Source organism: Danio rerio, chromosome 9 (genome assembly GCF_049306965.1).
Source record: "Danio rerio strain Tuebingen ecotype United States chromosome 9, GRCz12tu, whole genome shotgun sequence".
In the NCBI taxonomy this organism is placed as follows: domain Eukaryota; kingdom Metazoa; phylum Chordata; class Actinopteri; order Cypriniformes; family Danionidae; genus Danio; species Danio rerio.
Genome location: NC_133184.1, coordinates 22,829,085 through 22,856,381, shown reverse-complemented (window position 1 = coordinate 22,856,381; position 27,297 = coordinate 22,829,085). Strand labels below are relative to the sequence as shown.

At 35.4% G+C, this 27,297-nt stretch overlaps 3 protein-coding genes across 5 annotated transcripts; 2 read left to right on the top strand and 1 right to left on the bottom strand.

The window, feature by feature from the left end:
* Positions 1 to 2,673: 2,673 nt before the first annotated feature.
* On the top strand, positions 2,674 to 5,247 carry cox17 (cytochrome c oxidase copper chaperone COX17). Its single transcript, NM_001004652.3, has 4 exons — positions 2,674 to 2,755; positions 2,999 to 3,135; positions 4,580 to 4,694; positions 5,068 to 5,247. The coding sequence occupies exons 2-3, from the start codon at positions 3,014 to 3,016 to the stop codon at positions 4,662 to 4,664; spliced, it is 207 nt and encodes a 68-aa protein (NP_001004652.1). The 5' UTR covers positions 2,674 to 2,755; positions 2,999 to 3,013; the 3' UTR covers positions 4,665 to 4,694; positions 5,068 to 5,247.
* Positions 5,248 to 9,914: 4,667 nt separating this feature from the next.
* popdc2 (popeye domain cAMP effector 2) lies at positions 9,915 to 16,396 on the top strand. Of its 2 annotated transcripts, none has more exon segments than NM_001020800.1 (4): positions 9,915 to 10,710; positions 12,905 to 13,013; positions 13,122 to 13,679; positions 15,215 to 16,396. In NM_001020800.1, coding segments are annotated over 3 exon segments (1,113 nt in total). In that variant the 5' UTR covers positions 9,915 to 10,213; the 3' UTR covers positions 13,629 to 13,679; positions 15,215 to 16,396.
* pla1a (phospholipase A1 member A) lies at positions 14,804 to 26,079 on the bottom strand. Of its 2 annotated transcripts, none has more exon segments than NM_207056.1 (11): positions 14,804 to 16,645; positions 17,846 to 18,001; positions 18,112 to 18,220; positions 18,999 to 19,088; positions 21,083 to 21,250; positions 21,364 to 21,456; positions 21,826 to 21,927; positions 22,926 to 23,034; positions 23,466 to 23,643; positions 23,905 to 24,127; positions 25,697 to 25,996. In NM_207056.1, coding segments are annotated over 11 exon segments (1,371 nt in total). In that variant the 5' UTR covers positions 25,758 to 25,996; the 3' UTR covers positions 14,804 to 16,563.
* Positions 26,080 to 27,297: the final 1,218 nt, after the last annotated feature.

Here is a 27,297-nt window from a genome sequence, read left to right as displayed (position 1 = left end):
AATAAGTTATAATTTAAAAAGTTATACTGAATTGCTTAATATGATTTTAAGTATTATTTTCTATTTATTTTGAAATATTATGAAAAATATGACCAAATTACAAAATATAATCAAATTACCCAATGATATTTGGTTTTTGGCCGTATATATGAAAAGGTTTGGGCACCACAGGTCTCAGGGGCAGAATTAATCAATAAGTGAGGTAAGCGGCTGCTTAGGGCCCCTAGGAAATCTGGAGCCTCCAATTAATATATAGAAGTACAAATTATAACTATAAACTATGTGTAACATCATTTTCTGCCATATTTTGTATGGTGAGAGGTAAACAAATACAATTTTAACATTATTTTATTTTATTTAATATACAATCAAATATAATTTTATAATAATGTAGGGCGATGCAGTGGCGCAGTAGGTAGTGCTGTTGCCACACAGCAAGAAGTTCGCTGGTTCGAGCCTCGGCTGGGCCAGTTGGCATTTCTGTGTGGAGTTTGTATGTTCTCCCTGCGTTCGCATGGATTTTTTCTCCAGGTATTCCGGTTTCCCTCACAGTCCAAAGACATGCGTTATAGGTGAATTGGATAAGCTAAACTGTCCATAGTGAATGAGTGTCTATGGATGTTTCCCAGAGATGGGTTGCAATTGGAAGGGCATCCACTGCGTAAAAACACGTGCTGGATAAGTTGGCGGTCCATTCCGCTGTGGCGACCTCGGATTAATGGGAGCAAGCTGAAAATGAATGAATGAATGAATGAATAATGTAATGTTATGTAATAATAATAATATCACAAAATAAAACGTCCATCATGGAGAAGTCCAGCAGTCAAATTTATAAATTTAAAAAATATATATATTTTAGCTGTAAAGTCATTTAAAAAAAAACTAATAATTTAAAATGTAAAAATTCCATTAATTTAAAATGTTGAAAAGAATATATAAGCAATATAAATAAATATTGAATAAAATATGAAGGTGCATTTCAGGACTTGGGCCCTATGGCAGAAATTGCGTATGGCCCAAAATCACTAAAACTGCCCCTGCCTGTCTAAACCCCGAAATCATGAAATCACCTAGGTTTCTGTAGATTTAACTCTAATGCAAGGTTATATATATATCACATATCATATACATATACATAAACCATCCTTACACAATAACTTGCCTAATTACCCTAACCTGCCTAGTTAACTTAATTAACCTAGTGAAGCCTTTAAATGTCACTTTAAGCTGTATAGAAGCGTCTTGAATAATATCTAGTCAAATATTATTTACTGTCATCATGGCAAAGATAAAATAAATAATTTATTAGAAATGAGTTATTAAAACTATTATGTTTAAAAATGTGTTTAAAAAAAATCTGCTCTCCGTTAAACAGAAATTCGAGAAAAAATAAACAGGGGGCTAATAATTCTGACTTCAACTGTATATTTATTTGGCTTGCACAATATTGATATCACAATGTATGAAACCGCAATAGTCAGCAAATATGCAATGTTGAGCATTCAGGCACACGAAATCGTAATGTTTGTAACTTTAAGAATACTGTAATTGTATTTTATCTATAAATACAATGAAGACTGTAATAGGTCATTTTACATTTGATTATACAATTTGCACCTGAATACTGCTAGACCTCCAGAAATCTGTAAAATACTGTTTATTTAATTTATATCTTTGCTGTACTGTATTTATCAACGCTTGTGATTGGTATATTATATTTTATGCAGATGCACTCACAAAAGCATCCCAGTCAATCTAAAATGATGAATTCTTACCATATTGAGCCATTTATTTCATCTGGTAAAATTATACTTCATATTGCAACAGAAAAATAAAATATTGCAATGTATTTTTTTTTCAATATATGTGCATGTATGGCGACACAGTGGCACAGTAGGTAGTGCTGTCGCATCACAGCAAGAAAGTCGCTGGTTCGAGCCTCGGCTGGGTCAGTTGGTGTTACTATGTGGAGTTTACATGTTCTCCCTGCGTTTGCGTGGGTTTTCTCCGGGTGCTCTGGTTTCCCCCACAAGTCCAAAGATGCGGTACAGGTGAATTGGGTAGGCTAAATTGTCTGTAGTGTATGAGTGTGATTGAGTGTGTATGGATGTTTCCCAGAGATGGGTTGCAGCTGGAAGGGCATCTTTTACGTAAAACATGTGCTGGATAAGTTGGCGATTCTTTCCACTTTGGCAACTCCAGATTATTAAAGGGACTGAGCCAAAAAAAAAAAAAATGAATGTGCAAGTATATACATACACACAAACAACGTATTTTTAGTCAGTTTAACTTGAACAATTGCTCACTTAAAGAGCAAAACTATTTTGCAAATATTAAATAAAGTAAAGATGTCATTCGAATTGATCTGTAAATACTTAAATTTGAAATGCCGTATATACAATCTAACTTCAAAAATAAATAAACACCTAAATTCTGATAATATACATCAATTAGCTAAAACTTTCTCAAGGCTTTTATCATGTACATGACTTTTATTATGATATTGTCGTTCGGGTTATGTTATACTTTGTTTTCAGCTCGAATCGCGTTTTTTATTTACCTCTAACTTGCATTAAAATCACAAATATGTAAAAAAACGGCTTGGATTAACTTTGAATGTTATTTAGCTTTCAAATGACCTTAAACTTTACCCGGAAGCCGATCGACACTTCCGGGTTTACAGCTTTTGACAGCAGCAGCAGGTTGTGTAAGGAAGGACGCACGTGAGCACATCAGTCTCTATCCATCATATAACGTAAGTGAACGTTTGAGTGGTAAATGTTTTATTATTAAATCTCACCTGATAGCAGGCGTGATTATCTGTGTTACCAGCGCCTAAATACATAATGTGTTGAACGCGAGTGTTGAAGCTGTAAATATAATATTATCAATATAAGGAACTGTTGAAGATGATGTAACTATCAATATGGTGGTCAGCTGCAGGTTGTTCGCAGTAGTTTAGAGCTGATTAATCGGCTGTCTTGTTATTCTCCTACAGTTTTATCGAGTGGAAATGTCGAGTCTGTCAGCAGCGAGTGTGGAGGCTTCACCTGCAGCGATAGAGGGAGCAGAGCAGAAAAAGCCACTCAAACCCTGCTGTGCCTGTCCCGAGACCAAGAAAGAAAGAGATGCTTGGTGAGCACTTTAACTGTTTTTATTTCAGTAGTTAACTTATCCTTTAAAGTGAATTATCACACAGACCTTTAGATAATTGTGGTAAAGTTGGTTTTATATTCGAACATTCGTTTTGTGACTTGCTCCCTATATTGTTTACCATGTTACTTTAAACATTTGGTCTGAAATCACATGTAAGTATGACTTCAGAACAACATTAGCACTATATATTTGACTGTAAACCAGGGGTGTTCAAACTCGGTCCTGAAGAGTTTAGCTCCAACTCTAATCAAACACACCTGAACCAGCTAATCAAGCTCTACATATACCAGAAGCTTCCTGGCAGGTGTGTTGGAGCAAGTTGGAGCTGAACTCAGCAGGACACTGGCCCTCCAGAACCGAGTTTGGATGCCCTTGCTGTAAACGGTGTCCACTATTTAGAAATGGCATAAAATACTTTTCTGAACTTATATTATTAAGGAGAAAGTCTGAATGTGTGAATATAAAACTTTCCCTCAATCTTTTAATACCAGTGACCATTTTTTTAAGCACAAAAATGGGAATTCCCATTCCCAATCTCTGATCAGTTTTTATTTTTTAATTCATTTATTTTTTACATAATTTGCAGTTAACAATAACTGAATAAGGCAGGGTTATTGCCTAATTTAAAACTTTAATCACATTGTTACTTGAAATAAATTATGAAATAGTAAAAAAAAGAGAGAATATAAATGAATAAAAACTGTTGATACATAAAGAAATTAACTAAACTTTAATTTTATTTTGGGAAAACTCATCCTATACTTAAGACCATAAATTGTTATGAGAAATTATTTTCTTGTTGTTCACAAGGAAATAGATTTTAATGTGCAGTCTAAAATTGAATAAAGTCAGACAGAGTTAGTCTTTTAATTGCTTTATTCTCCGGACATGATCAGTTTACAAAGAGACAGCCTCTGTAAGCAAAAGTAACCCAAGCATGGTCTCAGGCGTTTTTAAAGACAATGTTACTGTGTTTCAGATAAGAATTTTCCAGCAGCTTAACTCTTAAATAACCAGTAGATTACACATGGCTGTAATAGTCCAATGATTATAATGCAGATGATCTCTACTAGCAAAACCTTAATCAATTTATAATATTAATATATACTTATCAATCATCACTATATGATCATCAATATTAAAATCTCTCTCACTCTATCTATATATAGATCAAAAGATCACATCAATAGATTAAATAACTGCAGTGCATTCTGCATGATTTGATAATTATGCAAATCATATCATGTTCTCAGGCATTGTTAGAATGAATAACAAAATACTGCCAGTCAGCTGGATAGAAATATATATATACACACACACACACACACATATACACAAACACACACCAATTTATACACTAATTTGATGCTTGGCAAGTGTTTTAGCCACAGTGTGCAACTAAACAATACTGTCTTTATTCCAGCATCATTGAAAAGGGGGAGGAAAGCTGCACACACCTCATCGAGGCACACAAGGAATGCATGAGAGCGCTTGGTTTTAACATATAACACCACTATCATCATCATCATGAGTGAATGGTGAGTTTTTTTTTCTTTTGAAAGTTTTTTCTTGAACTGCAAATTAGTGACATTTTGTGCTCTCTCATGCAAGTTATTTTAACACTGTCCAAGCTGCTCTCTTTCATATTATAAAAGTGAAAAGTGAAGGCTGATCCTTACAAAGTGTGTATGGATTCACAAATTTTTTTTACTATAGTGCACAATTCAAAGCAGCTACTTTTCTATAAAACAGAGCAGCTTGGGTATTTTTCCTAAATTGCTTCTTGCTCAAGGGACTAAATTATAATAGAGTTTAAATGAAATAAGAGAAGAAATAATAAAGATGTTTCTGTCAGTTTAATGAATCGCTTACAGTATATGTAATGTTTCCTTAATTGCTTTTCTTTTGTAGTGTGTGACTGCTTGCGTGGAACGGGACCCGGTGTGCTCTATTTATACTTTTACACTTCAGGGAAGATTATATGAAGCTGAATTTTTTCTTCTGAGGGATATGTGTGTGTTTTCTTTTTCTTGCTTTCACGTGTGATTTATGTATGTTTATGGTCAATAAAGATCCTATGCAAGATGTCAAGTCGTTCTCTGTTGCCTCTTTACCTCATGTTTGCATGTAATCCTGTTTTTAATTGTTCAGTCTAAATCAATATCTTGCACATGCTTAATTTCAGTGCCTAAAATTAATATTTTGACAAAAAAAACCTGAGAACTTAGCAACTATATGCATTTTTTTTCTACCACCCATGAAACTAGGCCAATAAAAACTCTAATTATGATTACTATTTCTTTTTCATTTTAATAATTGAGAAATATTTTCAAACATTTAACAATAATAATACAAAAAAAGTCTCTACTGATCTGAAGTATTTTAAGAAATGTTAATTCATGTAATATTTATATTAAAAAATAACTGTTTTATATATTTTGACTACAGATTCATAAAACTAAGATGTTTGGATCGTTTTGCACGAGTAAGTTTGTAATGGATTTGGATTAGTAAAATAATTACAGATCAAAGCATTAATCAATGACTGCTAACATGAAGAGATAACTACATGTCAGATTACATATTTATATCCCAACAAAATCTTTGCAATATTATAATCAGGCTAAACCATGCAGTGTTCCTAGGGAATGTAAGAAAAATAGTCAGCCAACCCACTGGTGCGTCACACTGTTTTATATACTTCCTAACTCCTTCTTTACTCACATTTGCTGTTTGGTTGTTATTTTTAGTCCCTCCTTGATTTGCTTATTTAATCACGTATTATATTATTAATGATGAAGCAGTGTTGTCTGTAGGACACAATGCAGGCCAAGCAGTTTTACACGAACAGATTATTTCTTCAAGCTTCCTACTGGGTCGGTTTCTGAATTCCCTGTACCAGCGTTTGGCTGGTGACAGCTGCACTTAACTATGCACGCAGGCCTAAAATAGAGCTGCTGCTCCCAGCACACTCTAATCTGAGGTCTACCCACAGAACTGCCTTTATTCTGCCTGTACACCTGGTCTGAACCCAGCAAATGCTCTTCATAATTAGCATTTTCTCCTGAAGATTTCACAAAGTATGGTCACTGAAATGCCTAACAATAACATGCAGATTTAGCTTTTTCACTATTATGCTTAGCATACTAATATGGGTAAATTTGATGTTCAGTTCTTCGAATCACACAACTGACAGCATAGTTTTAGATTTTTCAGATATTAAATGTGTAGCATGGCTTGTTCTGGTATATTCGAATTGCTGTCATGATGCTTGACTACAAAGAGAACATGCAGACAGTATGTGAGTGAGAACATTTCTATCGGCAGGTTTCTTTTGGAGAGTAAATGTCAAACTCTGACTAGTAACTTTGACACTCTCTTATCAGTTACATATGCTAATAAGGCTGCATAAGACCTGCAGTGTGTACTGATATTCATTGCATTTTGGTAATGATTTCATTTTCTGTATTTCCAAATACAAATATCTGTTTGAATCAAGCCAGAAACACATCACACTAGAGACATTCACATGGCCAGATTTACTAGGATAAGATACTAATTCAGAAGGTGACTGCCACATACGTAACATTTCCATAATGACCCAAACAATACTACGAGTGTAAGGTTGGTTGGGCAATCTACTTTTTGTGTTTGTTACTTTTTCTTTTTTAAATAAATGTAAGTTTTAAAATATAATCACAACACTAAACCCTATTGCAAACTTTAGTAAATCACCTTGAAAGATTTAAATAAAAATCTCTACCATATATGTATATGTGTAATTTGTTTATTTATTTATTTTTATTATTATTATTTTATTTATTTATTTATTTATTTAAATTTTTTCCCCAAGCCTGTCTAGGGTAAGTTTTGGGTATTGGGGTTTGAATTATTGTAAAATCTTGAAAAAACTCAATACAGACATGTAAAAATCTCTACCATAAATTTAGCATGTGAAAGGAACATAAACATGCACATGACAACCGATCAGCTGCAAAAAAAACCTCATGCCTTTCAAGGCTAATGTTTTACTGCATGTTTTTAAATCATGACATTATAGTGTTTAAAGCCAAATGTTTGATTTTAAGGGAAAGAACTGATAAGGCGACTTAAAAGTAAAGATAAAAGAAGCACCCTAAATCATCAGAGTGGGAGCATCTAGATAAAAGTATAAATTACCAAATATAAAAGTCTAATTTGTTTTATTCTCTCTGGGCATATAGAGAGGAGACCTTGTCCTACAGGTGGTTTGTCAAGCCCACTAACCTGCAGAGCATACCAATATGTAAACATATGGCATGGTAAATATAGTAAACTTGCATAACTAATGATTGCATTGCGTATAATGAGCTTATTCCTATACAGTTATCTTTACAAAGGATTTACACTTCATAGTAAGAACTTTTAAGGGATGAAGGGTGTAGGGAAGCAAAAGAAAGACAAAAGAAAAAAAAAAAAGTGTTCCCTGTAATGCATTTTTTGGTCATATTGCATTGTGTCACATTCAACATGTGCAAAGAATTGCTGTAATGAAGAATATACATTGCCATTTAACCCTTTCAAATGTTTGATATACAGTAAAAGGGCCTTTCGAGGTGGCCAGATTTATGCACCAGATTTGTAACAACATTACAATACGATGACCATGATTGTTTTCATTCTTAAACATCATTCAGAGACAGCATTATCATGCTTGAATAAGTGAAATCTGCTTCTAATTGGTCAATCCAGGCAGGGTTCCATTTAGATTTGATCCTGTTCAATTCTTGATTCCATATGAGGAGTATAAATTTAACACTATACTACTACTAATACTCACATGCTATTTCTAAAAATAGATCATGAACACCAGTTTATAAACGTCAATTAACAAAAAGACACTGGTATGAAACAAAAATAACGTTATATGATGCGTAACAGTCCTCAGCATATGAGTACACCCCTCACAATCTCCCTTTTAAACTAATATTTTCTATAAGATGCTTTACAGTATTATATTTGTGCATTAGATTAGTTAGCACTGAAGCCAAATCTGAAGATAATCTAACAAAATAACTTGCAACACAGCAAAATCCTCTGTGTAAAATTTACTCAGTTCAAAAAGTATTTGGTCCGTCTTAAAATAAGGGCAACAGGTTGGTAAGAAGTAAAGCTGCTGTTTGTGGAGTTGCTTGATGATCCTCTGCTGAGATTTTGAGAGATTCAATGTATCATATTTCAGCTGATTTCATCTAAGGCTGTGACTGAAGTCAGTGGTAGTTTTGTGCTTCTCTTCTGTTTTTCTGCCCAATAACAGCAGGTGTTCATCATCAGTGCTCAATCATCACTTAATTCTTTCATTGTCTTATTAACTTGAGTAACTTTAACTGAATTTAGAGAGGGACCAAATACTATCTAAACTGAGTTCATTTTACTTAGCGGATTTTGCTGTGAATAATGGTTCAAAAATAAGTAGGCAAAATTTTTATGTTAGAGAAAAATATAAAATTAAAAAAAAAAACAATTTCAGAGAAAAAAAATATATATATACAGACGATTTAGTTCAAATGTTGTAGTTTGTCTTTATTTCAATATTTAGCATGAATATGAATGTGTTTATGTCTAAAGATGTTCTGTGACTAAAATATTATTTTAATAAATATATGTTTAATAAATATGTTCAAATGCACCAATATATTCACTGAGAAATGGATAAAAATATTTATTTACAAAGTGGGGTGTACTGATTAATGCTGCACTGTATATTAAATATATTAAAACAGAATCTACCTCTGTTTTAAAACCAACCAGAATATAGAACATTTCAAAAAACTCAGAATATGGAATACAGGATATAGGGGAAAAATACATTGATATAAAGGATTTTGAGAATCTTCCATTTACCCTGGTTATTAAAAACACGACGCTAGATCTTTTCCTTTCGAACAGAAAAACAGCACTTGTGAATTACAACGTTAAATGACAAATTGCATTCTTACAACTCTTTGTACATTTCTGCCACAACTGTTATATAAAAACCATATACCTTCAACTTCATTAAAATAATACTTCATAAAACTGACATTATAGCACAGATTCTAAGACCCTAATAATAAATAATTAAATACATAGACCGTTAAAAGCGATTCGTTACTTTACTTATAAAAGTGAGTAAACCCTATGTAACTTGGAACTGTTAGGTTGATATCATTTTTATATTAATGCACATAGTTCATCTACCTAATCACTTTAGGGCTCACTTGAAGTCAACTAATTGCTTTTAGTGTGCAAATAAATAATAATATTGATAAAGAAATCCACTCAGTCCTGCACTCACTTGCTAAGCAGAGTAGAGTACTATCATAACAACTGCGCCAAGTTATCTGAAACTACAAACAGGAATGGTCAGGGAGGGGGAGGTAAACACGGTTACATGACCCTCCCCTGTTATTTTATCTGTCTCAGATTCTCAAAATATTCCCCCCCTCATAACCCTCCTCCTACTCTCAAACACCCAGCGCTGGACTACAGGTTCACTGTTTGATTGTGAGAAAATGAGTGTTGGTGACATCTGGCAGAGCTTTCAAAGATCTTCGCAAACGTCTCTCCGTGTCACTTGTTATCGTAATCGCTCCGCCCGACCATCATTGTGTTATGTTAAGTAGCGAGTCTGCTTTCTGTCTGTGGCTCTTTCCTCCTTAGGTTTCAATTCCAAACATGGTTATCCTTCTCAGGGTCTCTACCCCCACCTCTCCCGCTCCATGTTTCCAAAGGTCTTCAGTCCAGTGTGGGACGGGGAACAGAAGCACAGACACTGGAGGGCTGATATTGTCAAATTTAAAAGGAAGAGTGGGTGTCGAAGGAAACTAAATTATGAAGCTTCTTTTATTCCAGCTGATTTTGGCCGTAGGAGCGACATTGACTTTAAGCAGCTGAAGGGAACAAGCTTTTTATATTCGACATTAGTTTGGCATTTTGTTTACAATCTTTTAAAAACTTGAATTATTTTTCCAGAATTTAATGACAGGCTTCTTATAATTCAGCGTTCCATTGAATTGGAGACAGCAGAGGCTCAAACATGAATAGCGGCGACTCTTCATTGATTGACGCTGTAATTTACAATCACACACTCTGCGATGGATGGACCAACAGCACTGAAGGTGCCATATACCATCTGGGCAACACCATTCTTTTTCTGGGCTATATGGGCGGTAGTGGGGCGTATGGGGCTCTGTACATCTTCAGTTTTCTGGCTCCAGCTTTCCTCTGTCTGGCTCTCTGGGGCTGGCTGACGATGTGCGGCCTGGATGTCTTCATCTGGAACCTGCTGCTGATGCTGCAGTGTTTGGCCCAGGTGTGTCATCTGATTTTTCGGCTGATGCGGGACGGTTTAGCTAACGAGGAGTTTTCTGCACTTTACACAGCGGTCTATCTGCCGCTGGATGTACCTGTGCAGGTGTTTAAGGAGATCACGGGGGCCGGAGAAAATAAAGTGCTTTCTCTAGCGGCCGAAGAAACGTATGCCGTAGAAGGGAAGACGCCTATTGATCAGCTGTCTTTCCTACTTTCTGGCAGGTGAGAAACAATTGAACACATGGTTCACTGGATTACTGGTTAATCTGAACTGTTGGTTTAATTTCTGTAAATATAAGCAATGTATCTAAATGTTAGACGTCCATAAGATTATCTTTTCTCATGTAATATATAAGACAGGACATTCAATCCTTGAGGGGACAACTGTTGTCACTCAAGACTGTGCGTCAAGGTCAATAAGAGCTATTCACACCAATAAATCATACCTATTGGCATTCATATCAATGTACAATATTGATTTTCTTTTATCATAAGCAAATATTATTATTATTATAAGCAAAATGGCAATATTTGTGCTAGCAGGTGTAGAACAAAAATGGAAGTATAAGTGACGTGCAGCATTATCAAAAAAAAAAAAAAATGTAGAGTCATTTGTGTGAATCAGATGTTAACTGGATGAGATCTCGTAATTGCGCTCAAAAATAAATGGAAGCTTAACAGGTTACAAGTTTGCAAACATTCGTCTCATCTCCAGTTTTTGAAAGATCATGGGATTTTAATTAAACATGCGGTAAATTGTTTAAAATTTAATTCCCTTGCACACATTGAATCAATGTGATTCACAATTTCAGTTCTGAGGTCCCACTTCCCAGAACGTTTCACATGTCAGACTATTCAACAAACTGACAGTACATCCACACAACAACGATACGGAGATACTAAAACAAATTTTCCTTGTGTGTTTTCTAAAAATTCTCTGTACAGACAACAGTGCTGTATTTTTTCAAACATAGATCCTTGAAAATGATTAAAAACACTGCATTATGCATGCCATTGCATGTATTAAGCAGCAAAATTACCTTCCTGTTGTCCATCATTGTTCTTTGGTGGACAAAGTCTTACTTATTCAACTGAACACATACAGTAATGACTCCTGAGAATCAAATCCAAGTTTGACTCTCTATTTTGATTGGGGTTGCAGCTGAAATCTGAATGGAAACTCTACAGAATCAGGACTAAAGATTTCAGCTCTAACCTGCAGGCTATGACTGCCTTAAAGATACACTGTAATAAATATGTGATCCCTCAAAACCCAAAGAGAGATCAGATCATGAGAATAATACCCTAGATCGCAGGGCAGCATAGATTACAGTTGGAACTACAGTGGTGTCTGACTACTGCATTCAAACTTACTGACTATCATTCTCAATTGAAAAATTAGTAAACACTTTCAATTTTGTCTGTCATGGTGCAGCTGGTGCCTTTCAAGCATGTCCCCAGTTTCATAAACCCACAAAATACAACTAGAGTCCTGCATCATTAATCCTAGCTTTGGTATTCATTGGCATCAGGTGGCCTGCTTTAAACACTGAACATTGACTAGGTTTACAAGGACGACAGAAATCAAATTATTCGCTTAATCTGAATATGACAATAATATTATTAGGGTGTTTGCATGAGTTGCTTTTCTGAATGTTCCTTTCATGATCCTGCTTTACATGTTATAACAAATAATTGGATGAAGGTCATTGCGTCATCACACTATCCAAATTTCCTCCAGAGTTCCTCCAGCTTTCACTTTCATTCGGGAAAATTTTATGCATGCCCCCATGACAAACGAGATATTGGATGAGAGTATGAACTGCTGGAAGAGTGTTGTTTCAATGGAATTTGATACCGCAAGCTGTATAAAAAAAACCCTCCGCATTTCACGATGGAAGTGTCTTTGGTCCTTCACGTACTCAGTATGTGCATAGAATAGTGTCGAAGAGCCGTGTGTGTATGGAATATAGTGTCACAAAATGCGTCGTAAATCCCACATAACGGTAATAGTTTGATTAAGGTGCATGTCTGTACTGGATGTCAATAATGAAACTAAAATCGGCATACTTCATGTCTTAATTTCATTTTTGTTTAGTTCAATTATGACCTTAATCAGATTAATCTAAAATCGCTGTTTACATGGTAGACTCTTAATCAGAGTATTGTCTTAATCGGATTAAAACTGGATTATTAATGTCCATGTAAACATACTTACTGATATTTTGCCAAATTAAATGCATCAACGCTAAGGTGACTGGACATCCAGCTAAGGGTATCTGGGAATTACAGGGAGGCATGGTCCGGGACAGTGAGTGAGTCGGCCCAAAGCAGACCACCAGCAATTATGCAGCAACTGAAAAGTGCTTTTCTGAGAATTAGTAAGTGCATCAAACAGGATCTTCTGCTTTCACAGGATTAGAGTGTCTTTGGAGGGCCAGTTTCTCCATTACATCTTCCCTCACCAGTTTCTTGACTCTCCAGAATGGGAGTCTTTAAGACCGGCAGAGGAGGGGAACTTTCAGGTACGACAATGTCTTTTAACCTGTCCCACTGAAAAAAGTTGTTCAGTTTTCATACAACCACACAAAAGGCATGTCATGAAAAGTGACCGATAACCCTTCTGACCTCAGGTGACACTAACCGCGGAGACGGACTGCCGCTACATCTCTTGGCGCAGACGTCGGCTTTACCTTCTGCTGTCTAAAGATCGTTACATTGCCCGACTTTTCTCAGTCATGCTCGGAAGTGACATCGCTGACAAACTGTACTCACTCAATGACAAGCTATTTGCAAAGAGCGGTGTGCGCCTTGACATTCGTCTGCCCAGTCTATACCATGTCCTTGCCCCTTCGCCACCAGGCAGTGAGGGTGGCAGCGCCAGTTCACCACCCAGGGGGAGCCTAGGAGACCCTACAGTCATAAAAGTTGATCCGGCACCATCTAATCCAGGCTCAGGCACAAGAAATCCCCAGCCGGACCAGGGAAAGAATCCTGTTCCCAAAAATCCACACCAGCATTGGTCCTCGGACACAGAGATGCCCTCCGGTGAGGACTCAACCAGCTTGATTCTGGAGGACTTTGCAGATATGACAGGCTCTCTAATGGACTATGGGCATGAGAGGGAATATTTGAAGTAAAGATATGGGTGTTAAAGCTAACACACACTTGGACACTTCTTAAATCACAATGTAAGTACACAAGTAAGGGTTGACGGGTGGGGGGGTTGGTGAAGACAGGGCTGATTTGCATGAACAAGGCACAAATTCACTAACTGGAGAATGAACTGCACAAACACTGACTGATTAAGAGAATGCAGAGTGATAAGTGTGCATGATAGTTTCTTACATTTTATGCTTCTTTTTGACCTGGATTAAGAGTCATATGACGAATTCTATGCAGGAAAGGATTGGCAATAATTTATGTAGATTAATAACTGTAAATTAAAATACTCTGAATACAAGGTTGTCCCCAAGCCATATTTAAAAGTTAAAAGGTAAAGTATTTTGATGAAGTTGAAGATAAGTCATATTGTATACTAATAATATTCATTTTAATCAAATAAAAATTAGTAAAATTTTATAATTAGGACTCATTATTAATTAGATATTATTAATTATTTTTACACTATTCATTTAAAACCATTCTTTTACAGTAGATTTACAGCTTAATAATGTCATATTAGAAATAATATTAGTTTAACAACAGTGTTTTACGTATAATAATTATATTAAAATTATACAGAATATGCTACAAGAATAATCTTTTAAATACTAAGTTTTCCAGACGACATCTTCAACAAAGTGCTTTATAATGAGATAAAAAATACAAAACAAACTGGCAATACTTAATAAATTAAAATTTACATTAATTGTTTAACAGTAGTGTCTTGTTAGTGTATTGATAAAGGGGGTGACACGGTGGCTCAGTGGTTAGCACTGTTGGCTCAAAACAAGAAGATTGCTGGTTTGATTCCCAGCTGGGCCAGTTGGCATTTCTGTGTGGAGTTTGCATGTTCTCCTCCTGGGTTTCCTCCGGGTGCTCCGGTTTCCCCCACATTCCAAAGACATGCGCTGTAGGTGAATTGAATAAACCAAATTGGCCAAAGTGTATGTGTAAATGCATTTGAGAGTGTTTGAATGTTTCCCAGTACTGGGTTGCAGCTGGAAGGGCATCCGCTGTGTAAAACATATGCTGAATAAGTTTAAGGTTTATTCCGCTGTGGTGACCCCTGATTATTAAAAGGATTAAGCAGAAGGAGAATGAATGAATGAATGAATGAATGAATGTATTGATGAGTTATTCACTGTTGCTCATGTTTCAATGCTGGTTTTATTTATTGACAAATACATGTTGTGCCAGAGGCTGAATGATAAACAAAGTGTTTTGGGACATCCAGAGATCCAAACATGCCAGGTCTGTTTATCCAGTGCTCCCCCCTCTCCAAATGCTTGGCTTTTGCAGCTAGGGCCAGATTGTGCTTTGCAGAGCACTGAATAGTGGGACAGCTGTGAGAGAAGCAGGGCGCTGCTGTCATTTGAGATATGACCTTCACATGCCAGTTTCCAAAGGAATGAGATTCATGAATCATATCCAGAAATACAGCCTGCACCACCGAAAACAATGCCAAAACTACTAGTTTTGAAACATGTAATTAGGTTTATGTTGTTTGTTTCAGTGTTCTCAATTATATTTTAATTTGTCACCTTTTCCATAAATCTAACAGAGGACGATCCTCCAGGACGTTTTCCACCTCGATACCAAAGAGGACGTGCCCCACTGGCCCCTAATGACACCCCAAAGCTGTAGAGACGACGAGTCAAGATGAATCACTTCTCCCATCAAAAACTGTTTGTTCTCATACGACCACACTCACACAGAACAGTTTAAGGATGTGCAAATGTACTGCTTTCAGGACAAAACCTCCCAAACCACTGTTTTTTCCGATAGATACTGTGTTATATATGATTCCACATTGCTGTGATTGATCAACATGGCTGATTTATGTTTATTTGCAATAGTGTGTCCTTTGTAGGGAAGTCTGTTTGGAATAACTGAGACAAAGTTTAAATACTACAAATTAAAAAATTAACACTTCAGCAGTCGAAAGATATTAAATTGATAGAGATTTATTACATAAGTGTGAGTTTAATCATATTAGAATGCTAGTAAATGTTTCAGAATCTTGTTATTGAGACTGACCATTTTGTGAAAATGTATTTTCACGGGGCCAACTGTTAAGTGCTGGGTTAAAATGTGACTTGATATTCCTCTTAAGATGCCACCATAAAGCAGTAATTAGCACCGTATTAGGTATGCAGTTACAAACACTAATGAGGGTAATAAAATGTTGCTTGAATGTTGTTGTACCACTTCAAATGATCAAACATCAGTACTTTCAGTACACATATGAACACACAGAATAGCTATGGTATGGTAAATGTCTTTTATAATACACAATATTTCTCTTGTTGATTGTTATCTAACAAAACTGAACAGAAAATTTGCATTAAAGGGACAGTTCACCCAAAAAGGGAATTTACTGCCCATCAAGTTGTTCCAGACCTTTATAAGTGTCTTTTCTTGATTGAATACACAAGAAGAGATTTTGAAAAATGTTAGAAACTGGTTGCTGTTGAAGTCACTACCAATGAAAGTCAATTTTAATTTCAGGGTTTCAAAATCTCTCTTGCTCTCAGTAAAAGTCAGAATCTCAAACAGGCCTGAAAAAGTGAGTAAATGGTAACAGAACTTTTATTTTTGGGTGAACTCTCTCTTTAAATAAAACTGATTTTCTCAGGAAGAGCTCACAGATAAAACAAAAGTATCAGAAATCATATTTGATATTATATTAGGGCTAAATGTGTCATTTTGTGAAAACACAATAAATAAATCTAACACTGAATCATTTCAGTCCCCTTGTATCCTGTTTAAGTCTTTGTTGCAGAACTTTAATGCTTCCCAGCCCAAGTGTAAGTGTGTGACCTTTGCTTAGAGTTTAACTAATTTAAGACTTGAAAAGCTGGTTAATGCAGATGCTCTTCAAAGCAGATTTTATGCTGTTGTTTTTTTAATTTAGCACACCTGTACAAAGTCATGTGACCATGGTACTCCACGTCCAATATGAATGTTCTTTACACATAGTGGATCCATCCCTCTGCAAAGAGAAGAGGACAGATGCTGTTATTTAGTAAAGTATGCAAAGATTTACCAACACATCAACATCAATTCTATGGAAATAGCCCTATTTGTACAACTATGGAAAAATTAAGAGACCCCTTGAAAGTTTCACTGGATTTACAATTGAATAGCTTTGTAAGAAATGGAATTTTGGTTTTATTTTTTAATTTACTCATGACATTCTCCCAGGTTTGAAATAAAAAAAAATGATTTGTTTATATTTCTTACTAGAAAGCTGAATCCAAAATGTTGTAACTTCAGAAATGTCAAGTTAAAAATATTTGGTGGAATAACCCAAATTGTTTTAACTAAAAAAAGAGAATATTTTTATTTGACACTTGAAAGAAATATATATTTAAATTATATATAAATGTATTCATAGAAAAAAGCTAACTGTATTCAAATTATAGGTGGGCATAGATTATTTTTTTATCTAGATTAATATCACTGTAATCTTGGAATTAATCTAGATAAAATGGCTCATTTGGATTCTGCCGAAGGCATTCAGAATACATGTGCTACCTAAATAATGACTAAAAGTAAGTCTTTGAGAACGGGTTTCTCAAGCCTGGTGGCGAATTAGACCAGGGGCTCATCTCCTGTTTCCAAAATGCATCACAAACTGCTTGAGAAACTGTTCTACTATGATAATTGGTGATGAAAATAAATGATGTTCAATAAGATGTACTTGTGTTTACTAACTGTTTATTCAGTTAAACATGAATTTTGAACTGTAGGAATACAAAAGCTTGAAACAGCGATTTTGATTACCTTAATATGACTAAAGTCATAACTGAACTAAACAGAAATGTAACTAAGACGTGTGGAGTATGTATATATTAGTGGCATTATTGAGGTAAACACCGCAATCAAACTATTACCGTCTTACCGTATTACGTATATTCGGTCAGGTATACATACATAATCCATGCTAAAATATCAAGGTGAAAGTCATCATAGCTTGCGTAGATTAGACCCAGCTTCCAACCCAACTTTGAGAACAGATTAACGGCTATATTTTTTTAAAATCGCCCTATAAGAGTCATACGTTAACGCAGCACATTTACGCCAATAACGGCCCACCACTAATTAATATCTATACTTAATAAATCCTGTAAATCCAAAGAAACTGTAATATATGAAACACTTGATCAGAATTAGTTCAGAGGAATTGTACCTGGTTTGAGGGATTTCAGAGATGCAAATATACTCAAAATGAATGTCTCCTTGTCTGTAGAATCGACCTCCAGTGTTTATCAGCTGCATTGAGTCAATTTTACACAGCTGCTCAGGGTGTGCAGCCACCGTTTTATACCTTGTTTCGTCTGTATATCTGAAATATTCATGTACAAACTTATTCATGCATGTGACTTGAAGACTTGGTTGAATGTGTAATGAATGAACACAAACCAAAACTGGCAAAACTCAAAACACAATACCCACAGTTTGAGATTGAGCTCCGTCTCAGGATGTCCAATGGATTTCAGAATGAGCTGAACCTCTGCAGTTTTGTCTAAACGGGAAACGTTTAACTCCACAAGGATGTGATGTGCTGAAAAAAAAAGGTGAATTACTAGGTGCTGTATTTTTAAAGTGACCCTATTATGGGTTTTTGAAAATGAACTAGTGGCTATGTGAAACTATAGTTTGAAAGAATAAAGGTTGGTGATGCAGTGGCCCAGTATGTAGTGCTGTCAGCTCATGACAAGAAGGTCGCTGGTTCGAGTCTCGGCTGGGTCAGTTGGCGTTTCTGTGTGGAGTTTGCATGTTCTCCCTGCCTTTGCATGGGTTTCCTCCGGGTGCTCCGGTTTCCCCCACAGTCCAAAGACATGCAGTACAGGTAAATTGGGTAGGCTAAATTATCCGTAGTGTATGAGAGTGTGTGTGAATAAGTGTGCGTGGATGTTTCCCAGAGATGGGTTGCGGCTGGAAGAGCATTCGCTGCGTAAAAACGTGCTGGATAAGTTGGCGGTTAATTCCACTGTGGCGACCCCAGATTAATAAAGGGACTAAGCCAACAAGAAAATGAATGAATGAATGAATGAATGAATGAATGAATGAATGAACGAACGAATGAATGAATAAAGGCTTTCATGAGTGTGAACGTTCAATCATTTTCTCCCTGGTAAAAATATTCTACACAAAAATCAGCCAACAGGTTTTAGAAAACTAAGAAGTCAGGGAAGTTCTCTTTTAGTTTCATTACAAAACGTTTACAAATTATCAATACAAGCCTGAATATGTAACAATTTCTATATACAGTGTATACAATTTTTAACAAAGTGTGGACCCGATTTTTAATATGACATTAAGTTCAAACTCGTACCCACCACAGAATGGACCTGAAGCAGTGGTCAGCAGATAAACCTTCTCTTGATTTGGCAGGGGAGTCGCTGTTATCCCACTGTTCTTCAACAAGCCTAAACAGACACATTTTAGAAACAGGTGGAAAATGAGCACACTTGAGCATCAAAGACTTGTGTCGTCAATCACTAAACAATGTTATCCCTGTGTTGCATAATCAGCCTCCATTTATACTTTTTCCACAGATGGAACAAAGCACATAAGTACACACACACAATCACACACGCACAAAAAACTCAAGCCTGACAGCACACCTTAAAAAACTAGAACCTCAAGGTTATAAACATGCAAGGTTAAATTGAAATGCTAAACCCAGATTCAGTATTCTTCCCATTTTCATCCTCTTTATGCAGAGATTTTTAAACCACAAAAATTTAAAGATTTGTGCTATAAGGGTTAAAAAAATCCTTTGCATATTTTAAATTAATTAATTAATTTCAAAAGTTTCTCATAAATTTAAAGGCCACATTATGTTTTTTTTTCATTTTCTATGTAATATTGCTTATTGAACATGAAAAAAGTCTTTGACTGTCTCTGTTGTCCTGTTTTCTTCCAGAAATGTCCATGTCCATGTATCCCCAATTTAAATAATTATTAGCCAACGCATGCCCAAGGAAATTGTGTTGCTTGTGTGTGTGTGTGTGTGTGTGTGTGTGTGTGTGTGTGTGTGTGTGTGTCCGTCCGTGTGTCCTATACATTCTAAATACTAAGTGTTTCAAACAAAAAAGAGACAAATTAAATGTATAAGTATCTAAAAAATGACTCATGCCTTAAATATCATAGATAAAACCAACAATATGTGAACTGTGAAGGTGAGTGGCTTTAACATGACAACATCCAGTTGACCGTCAGCTTGATGTGTAACAGACTTAAAACACAATCTTAAAAAGACACAGGATTTTGAAGAGCAGCAGCTCATTTGCATTTAAAAACCCCACAAACAGTCGCTGCCAAAGGCTACGGATTTGCACTTCGGGGATCCCAAGTTTTGAGTCATGGCTTGAGGACCTTTTCTGATCCAATCCCTGTCTCTCCAACTATGCATCCTTTCTAAATACTGCCCTAATAGAGGCAAAACCACAAAAAAATCGTACAAATGAAAACGTCACTTTTTTCCCTACTACCCATTGACAGCGTGGTAAATCAAATGATCCACAAAGTAATTGAACTAAAACCTTAAATAATTATGTGGACACCTTTGATTTATAATATGATAAGGGTCAAATATGACCCATTCAGACACTTTTTAAAATATATATTTTAGAAGTTCATTAAAGGGATAGCTTACCCCCCCACCAAAAAAAAAAAAACAAATTCATTCACCCTTGGAAGAAAAAACTTATGAGTATGCTGAAGATCTCAATGAAGAAGATTATTCAGTATAGCAGTCTCAAAGTACCAGCAGTACCCTGGGTTCATTCTTAACATTCTTAATTAAATGCATTTATTTTACACAGTTTTAGTTTACTACCTTTTCAATGTAAATGAAGTTGCTCCTATATAACAGCTGTGCTCTGTATGTTAATGCAATTTCGACACCCCATTGTCTCAGATGGTTTTCAGTAGGCTATCCCTCACCAATCCCTATTCTATGATTGGTAACCATTTGTTTAAGATGTGATCATCTCATATAATGCAGAGACAACAAACTGTTGACTTGTCTTCTCGACCATAATTCAGCCCTTTTAAGAAATGAACATCAACACACAATTTAGAGTGGACGTTTGGTTAAGGCACACTAATTTCTTACACCCTCCACCTCTTCTAAATCAGAGTTTCTTTTTTCTGTTCACAAAAGAAGATATTTTGAAAAAAAATGTGAGAACTGGTAGCCACTGACTTCCATCTTATTTGTTTCCTATTATGAATGTCAATGGCTACACATGGTTTCAACATTCTTCAAAATCTGATCTTTTTGAACAGAAAAACAAAAGACTCACAGCGGTGAATACATTTTCTATCCCTTTTACAGACTTGTATATCACAGATTTTGCCTTTAAACACTTTTAAAGATTTTTTTTCTTTAAATATTTCAGATTATTCAGATTACCTATCTGTGGGCACGTGCCATTGAAGGGGTCGTCACAGGTGATGCATTTTCCTGCCAGAAACTCCTCATAACCGGAGCAGGGAAAACCAATGAGTGGACAGGAGCCGTTCAGGGCACTCATGTAGACGTGCAGAGCCCTCATGTGGTCACAAATGACATACCCATACACTGGAAAGTAGATGAAAACTGACAACAAAGACAGATTCTCAGGTAGCATGACGCTACTGTTTGTTTGATTCAACTTAATCTCTCAGCATTTTGTCAGCATTTCGTCCACTTACTTGATGCAAACCTTGAGCGAGCACATCCAGCTTGATCCATTCCTCCATTTAAGAAGAAGTCCACATGCCCAACAGGAATGGATATCCCAAAATCTGGAGAAAGAGCAAGTTTTCAGTTCAAGGTGTGCATGATTTATAGAAGCTTACAGTCCCTTAAATCCAAAGTGTTTGCTTTTTCTTGAACTTCAGAATTTATATCTAACAATTCTGACTTTTCTTCTTAGAACTGCAAGTTGGAACAGCAAGTCTATAAAGGACAAAAGGCTTATGGAGAAAAAAAGGCAAAACTGATAAGAAAACAATTTTTTCTCAATGGTTATAAGGAAAAAAGTCAAAACTGATAAGCTTTTTTTCTCAATTTCTGGGGAAAAATCAGGATCATGTGACAAACTTAAATGCGAGACATAAAAATAATTTTTATACATAAAAAACTGATGGGGGGGGGGTCTGATATACTCTTACAGTCAGAATCAGTGTGAATGGCCTCAACAAATAAGGCATCAGATGAATCCAAACGGTCAAACGGATCAGCACTCTTAAACATCGGGCCTGCTGGATCCAAACCTAAAGACCAAAAAATTAAAACATAGGCACTTTCATGATTTCACTAAAACACATTAATTTAGAACAAACAAAAAATGTCTTGTTTTCTTGCTACGGCTGTGTGGTGGAACAATTTGTCATTGTTTATCTGGAGTGCTTTCGTGGCCTTTGCTTTTGTATGAAAGCCTCATTCAGTGTGGTGCTGAGCTGGTCTTTGTTCTACTCATAAATCAAGCATCTTCAAAGTTCTCATCAGGACAAAATTAACAGGACACATGCTCTTATGACATGCTTTATCATTACATAGAGTACCATCTGAAGAAAACCCAATGTGCATTATTCTTTCATTCATTTACCTTCAGCTTAGTTCCTTATTTATCAAGGGTCACCACAGCAGAACGAACCGCCAACTATTCCGGCATATGTGTAATGCAGCGGATGCCCTTCTAGCCACAACCTAGTACTGGGAAACACCTATACACTCTCATATTCACACGCACTCATACACTTAAGGACGATTTTGTTTACCCAAATCAACTATAGCTCATGTCTTTGGACTGTGGGTGAAACCAGAGCGCCCGGAGGAAACCCACGCAAACACAAGGAGAGCATGAAAACTTCACTCCCTAATGTGGATTACTGTGTTTGTAAATATTAAACCGCTACAAAAGTAAAAAAAAAAAAAAAAAGTCTACTTAATTTAAACAAATGGGACAGAATTATTGTTGTATAGAAGAAGATACAATTTCAGAGAAATAATATTGTTTTAAGTAATAATTAATCAATTGCCTATGAAAATTTAACAGGATTAAAACAGATATTGAACAATCCTAAAAAAGTGGTATCCTAGTGGTCATTCTTAAATTCTTAAAAGGTTGTTAAATTGAACAGGTTTTATGGTTTCAATTAACTGAACCTAATTTTGATCAAACTAAATGGACTTAAATAATTAAAACGGAGCAGAACATTTTAAACAGTAAAAGAAAATAAACACATTCCACCTTTAGTTATAACATTACCTGTGATTCGACCCAGCTTGCCATGAAATAAGGTCCCCACGAATCCAGACACGTGTGCTCCAAGACTCACACCAATAAAGTGAAATGATTCCAGCGTGCTTCCATATTTCTACAAAGAAAAAAAAGTTACTCTCCACCATGAACTTTCTAGGCATTTACTGTGAGTTCGCTGCGCAGAGGAGACTCTGCAAGCACTGTGCTTAGTATTTGCATGTCATGATTTTGCCAAGTATGATGTGATCCTGGATTAACATCTTTGTTGATCCTGGAACATATTTTTTGTTACTTATTCCTTACCTCTAAACCCAGCCATAACTGTAAATTATTCCCAAAATCAGAGGGGATTAGTAGTTGGATAACACTCATGTAGAAGTGCCTAAACCTAACCGTAAGCTTAAACTTAACATAAAGGGTAAACATATCCCTTAATTCTGATTGGCTGATTTGAATGTTGTTAAAAGACCAACATAGATGTTAGTCCAGGAATATGTCCAAATCATGACAATTAATGAATCTTGAACATAAAACAAAAATCTTTACCGTAAGCTGATTAATAAGCACCGATATCTGAATTGCCACTTCCTTGTAGTTCTCCACCACCAAGTTATAAGCAAAGGAGGCTCCATAGACCCAGTCCACCACCAGAACATTCACATCCTCTTCTCTCAGTAGAGCCTGAGCTAAACCACTCACCCAGGACGGTTTACTGCCTAGAGCCCTGAAAACACAGTGCAGAAAGAGGAACTGGTTTGCTAATTCTAAACACTGCTGACCGTATGCTTCACCTGAGAGAGAGTTTTTGGTTGTTTTTTTTAATGGTGAAACCAGATGAAATTTACAATACTGTTTAAAAATATTTTTTCTACACATTTTCTATATAACAATAAAAAGCAAAGACTGCAAATAAATAATCCATACGATAAAAAGATCATTTTTTTAAGTTTTACTTTAGTACATGTTTGAAGGATTAATGCTTCACCTGTATCCATGAACAATGACTTTGGTGGGCAGTGACGAGTTGAAGTAAGCAGTGTGTTTCTGGGTGTGGTTAAGGCAGTCTTGTGTGAACAGACTGGCACAGTTGGCATTCTTTCGGGTCAACAGAAGGTACTAAACCTGAAGCTTGGTGGCCTGTCTGTATTCCAGCCAGGTGGTGTTGTTGAAGTCTGCACACTTGCTTGCAGACGCTTCCTCATCATCACCTGTTGAACGCATGGAAATGATAACATTTAACAAAAACAGCACATGAATAATCATCCACTAATAACCAAATGAATATTTGTTTTATATGAACCAATGATGAGTTGATGCATACTAATCAAAAGTTTGAGTAATATGTATTCATGTGAAAATAACCTCAACCTGCTATTTATTATATTTGGGGTAAATTTCACACATGAATTCATTTGTTTTCATATCGCAACTAAGGTTAATTCTTTATTAGTACACGTTTAAACTCATCATTAGTTCATATTGAAGTAATTTTTAATTTATGTATTAGTGCATGATTATTTATGTACTGTTATTGTAAAATGTTGCCTTTAGAAATTGGGGCAGAAGCTCATGAGTATGCCAGAAATTAATAAAGAGGGTGATACTCTTAAAAATGTAATGACAACTTTAAAAATATAATCCAATAAAAGACGGCTATTTTACAAGGTAAAACTATTTAGCATTGTTACTCATTTACTATTTTGGAACAAATATATGAAGCCTTGATGAGCAGAAGGAGCTTCTGCCAAGGCTATGTTTATATGATAAAAAAACTATAGTGAAATAATATTGCATTGCCTTTTTGATTATTTATTTAAAAACCAAATTAGAATAATTTATTTAGTATCATGTGGTTTTAAAAACTGATTAACATTTGGCTTTTTCTGTCACATTAAATTTAATGATGAAAATAGAAAACAGTTCTTTATTTAACAATATTTCCCAGAATTACCATTTTCATTTAAGTGCATTTTGGTTTGATGTGATAACAGGGTTTCTGCAGTTTCTTAAAGTCAAATTTAAGCCTTTTTAAGACCATTACGGATTACAATTTAGCCTTATTTAGGGCTAAACACAAAGGATTTTTTTCTAATGGCTCAGTTACTTCTGTAAATAGCTTTTGTATTAATGAAAGATCATGTAAAGGAATGTGTTGCTTTAGTTTTCCTTCTCTGCTAAGGGAATTGAATTAGGAGAATTTGCTGTAAACTTTTCAAACAGTTGTTGTGAATTGCATCTCTTTATATATAAGTTTAGAACATAAGTTTGTTCTGTCGAAAATACAATTATCTTAAAGGGCTAATAATTTTGTCCCTAAAATATTTATGCAAAAAAATAAAAAATAAAAACTGCTTTCATTCTAGCCAAAATAAAACAAATAAGACTTTCTTCAGAAAAAAAAAAATGATCAGACATACTGTGAAAATTTTTTGCTCTGTTAAATATAATTTAGCAAATATTTAAAAAAGAAAAACAATTCAAAGGGGGGCTATATATATATATATGTGTGTGTGTGTATGTATGTATAAAGTTTTGAGATGGATTAGTGGTGGTTAAGTGCTGGCCTGATTGGATAGCTTTACTTACATTGGAAAATTAAGACCTGTTTAAAATGACTGAAGACCTACGCAACCATTTAAGACTTTTTAAGGCCTAAAATTTAGTTTTTGAAATTTTAGACATTTTAAGACCTCGCAGAAACTCTGGATAACAGCTTACAATAGAACTTCCATAACTGCAGTTTTATTTTGTGTAATAATAAAAGAAAATAAACTTACCCAGAGCTGAAGTGACACACACCGACAAATAAACAAATGCCTTGATCCATTTCCAAGCCATGATTTTCTTGATCAACTGTATGAAATCTGATGTTTCTTGTTCGGGTGCAAAATCATTCTTACCAAATATTTTGCTCCTGTTCTTCAACTAGAAAACCTAAGAAGCCTGGAATCCACTTATTAGCCACCAAAATCTGTTACACAATGCCTGGTTATGAGAAAAATGCAACAATATCCGATTAAGCAAGATGAAGGGCCTTTCCTTCCATTCCCGGTGTGCTTTTATTGACCATGTCAGCATGTGGAGACGTGGGGGAAATTAATTTCCAGCATCCACCCTGTCATGGCTTATGTAGCCAGTGGAGCTAAGCTTTAACTACAATGAAAAACAAATGGTTTGTCCGCTGCTCTGCAGCTGGTTGAGAGCCTATGACCTCATAGATGAAACGTTTAATTGTTTGTCCAGAGGCTGGACTTTGCCCACTTTAGCACAGCGTCCAGCCAATGCTCCCCCAGAAGAGGTTTAACTTGACTGAAAAGAAATGAACACAATCAATTGGCCCAAAATTATCATGATGAGCTCTTTGTTCAGAGTACTCCTTGACACTGAGGTATCTTCTGCAGACAAACTTCACAGGAATAAGTTACTCCTTCCAAACTTTTACTGTTTATAAAAAGCTTAAATACAATACAGGGCTAGCCTGTGACATTTTGAAGTATTCAGGCACAGTAAAATATATTTATTATGGATTAGTGTAAAGACCTTTTGTCTTTTGTATAATGTACACACGGTGTTGTACATTTTCTATATATTTATTTGTCAGATTACTTTTGGACGTCCCATAGAAATTAAAAGCACTGTTTATTTCATTTAAACATGCAGTTTATGTAATTTATGTGTAGTGCGATGCACTTCCCTACAAAATCATCACAATCCGTAACTATATTATTTTACATAATAAAACAAAACTCGTTCCTAATAAAAACTATTTAAATAATCTGATAAAATTATTTCATACTGCATAGTAATGCAAATTTTCGCACATTCAGGTTTAACGTTAGTTAAATAATGACTTAACAGCCTCACACACAAGCCTTTTGGGCAAAATGCAGTCATAAAAAGAAAATTAATTGCGGAACAGTCAAAAGTATCTGACTGGGGACCCAATAGAGTGAAACACGAACTATTCAACGAAGTTAAGCGAACACAAACCTGACACAAACCCTATGATGTCACATATGCTAGCAAAAAAGCGGTTATCATACGATTTTTCCATAGGCTTGAAGGTTGCAAATAATAAGCTATGTGTTAAAACCAGTGGTGGTAAGAGTACAAAAAAATTGTACTCAATTACAAGTACTGTTACATTGCTGAAATTGTACTCAATTACAAGTAAAAGTACTGGTGTTAAAAAGTACTCAAGTAAAAGTACAAATTACTCTTCGTAAAAACTACTCAAATTACAAAATTACAAATTACTTTTTTAGCTTGGCGATATTGGTGGAATTATCCATAAATGCGGAGTCAGACAAGATTCAGGCAGTAAAACACATTTTACATAACACATTTAAAGATACTATAAACACTTTTAAAACTGTGT

Coding starts and splice junctions, on each gene's coding strand:
- cox17 (NM_001004652.3), top strand. CDS start 3,014: ATGTCGAGTCTGTCAGCAGCGAGTGTGGAGGCTTCACCTGCAGCGATA. Junction 3,136..4,579: donor AAGAAAGAAAGAGATGCTTG/GTGAGCACTTTA, acceptor TCTTTATTCCAG/CATCATTGAAAAGGGGGAGG.
- pla1a (XM_068223300.2), bottom strand. CDS start 21,907: ATGTTTAAGAGTGCTGATCCGTTTGACCGTTTGGATTCATCTGATGCC. Junction 21,269..21,363: donor TCGCTCAAGGTTTGCATCAA/GTAAGTGGACGA, acceptor CTTTGTTGTCAG/TTTTCATCTACTTTCCAGTG. Junction 18,221..18,998: donor TGCTTCAGGTCCATTCTGTG/GTGGGTACGAGT, acceptor TTTTTTTTTCAG/CACATCACATCCTTGTGGAG.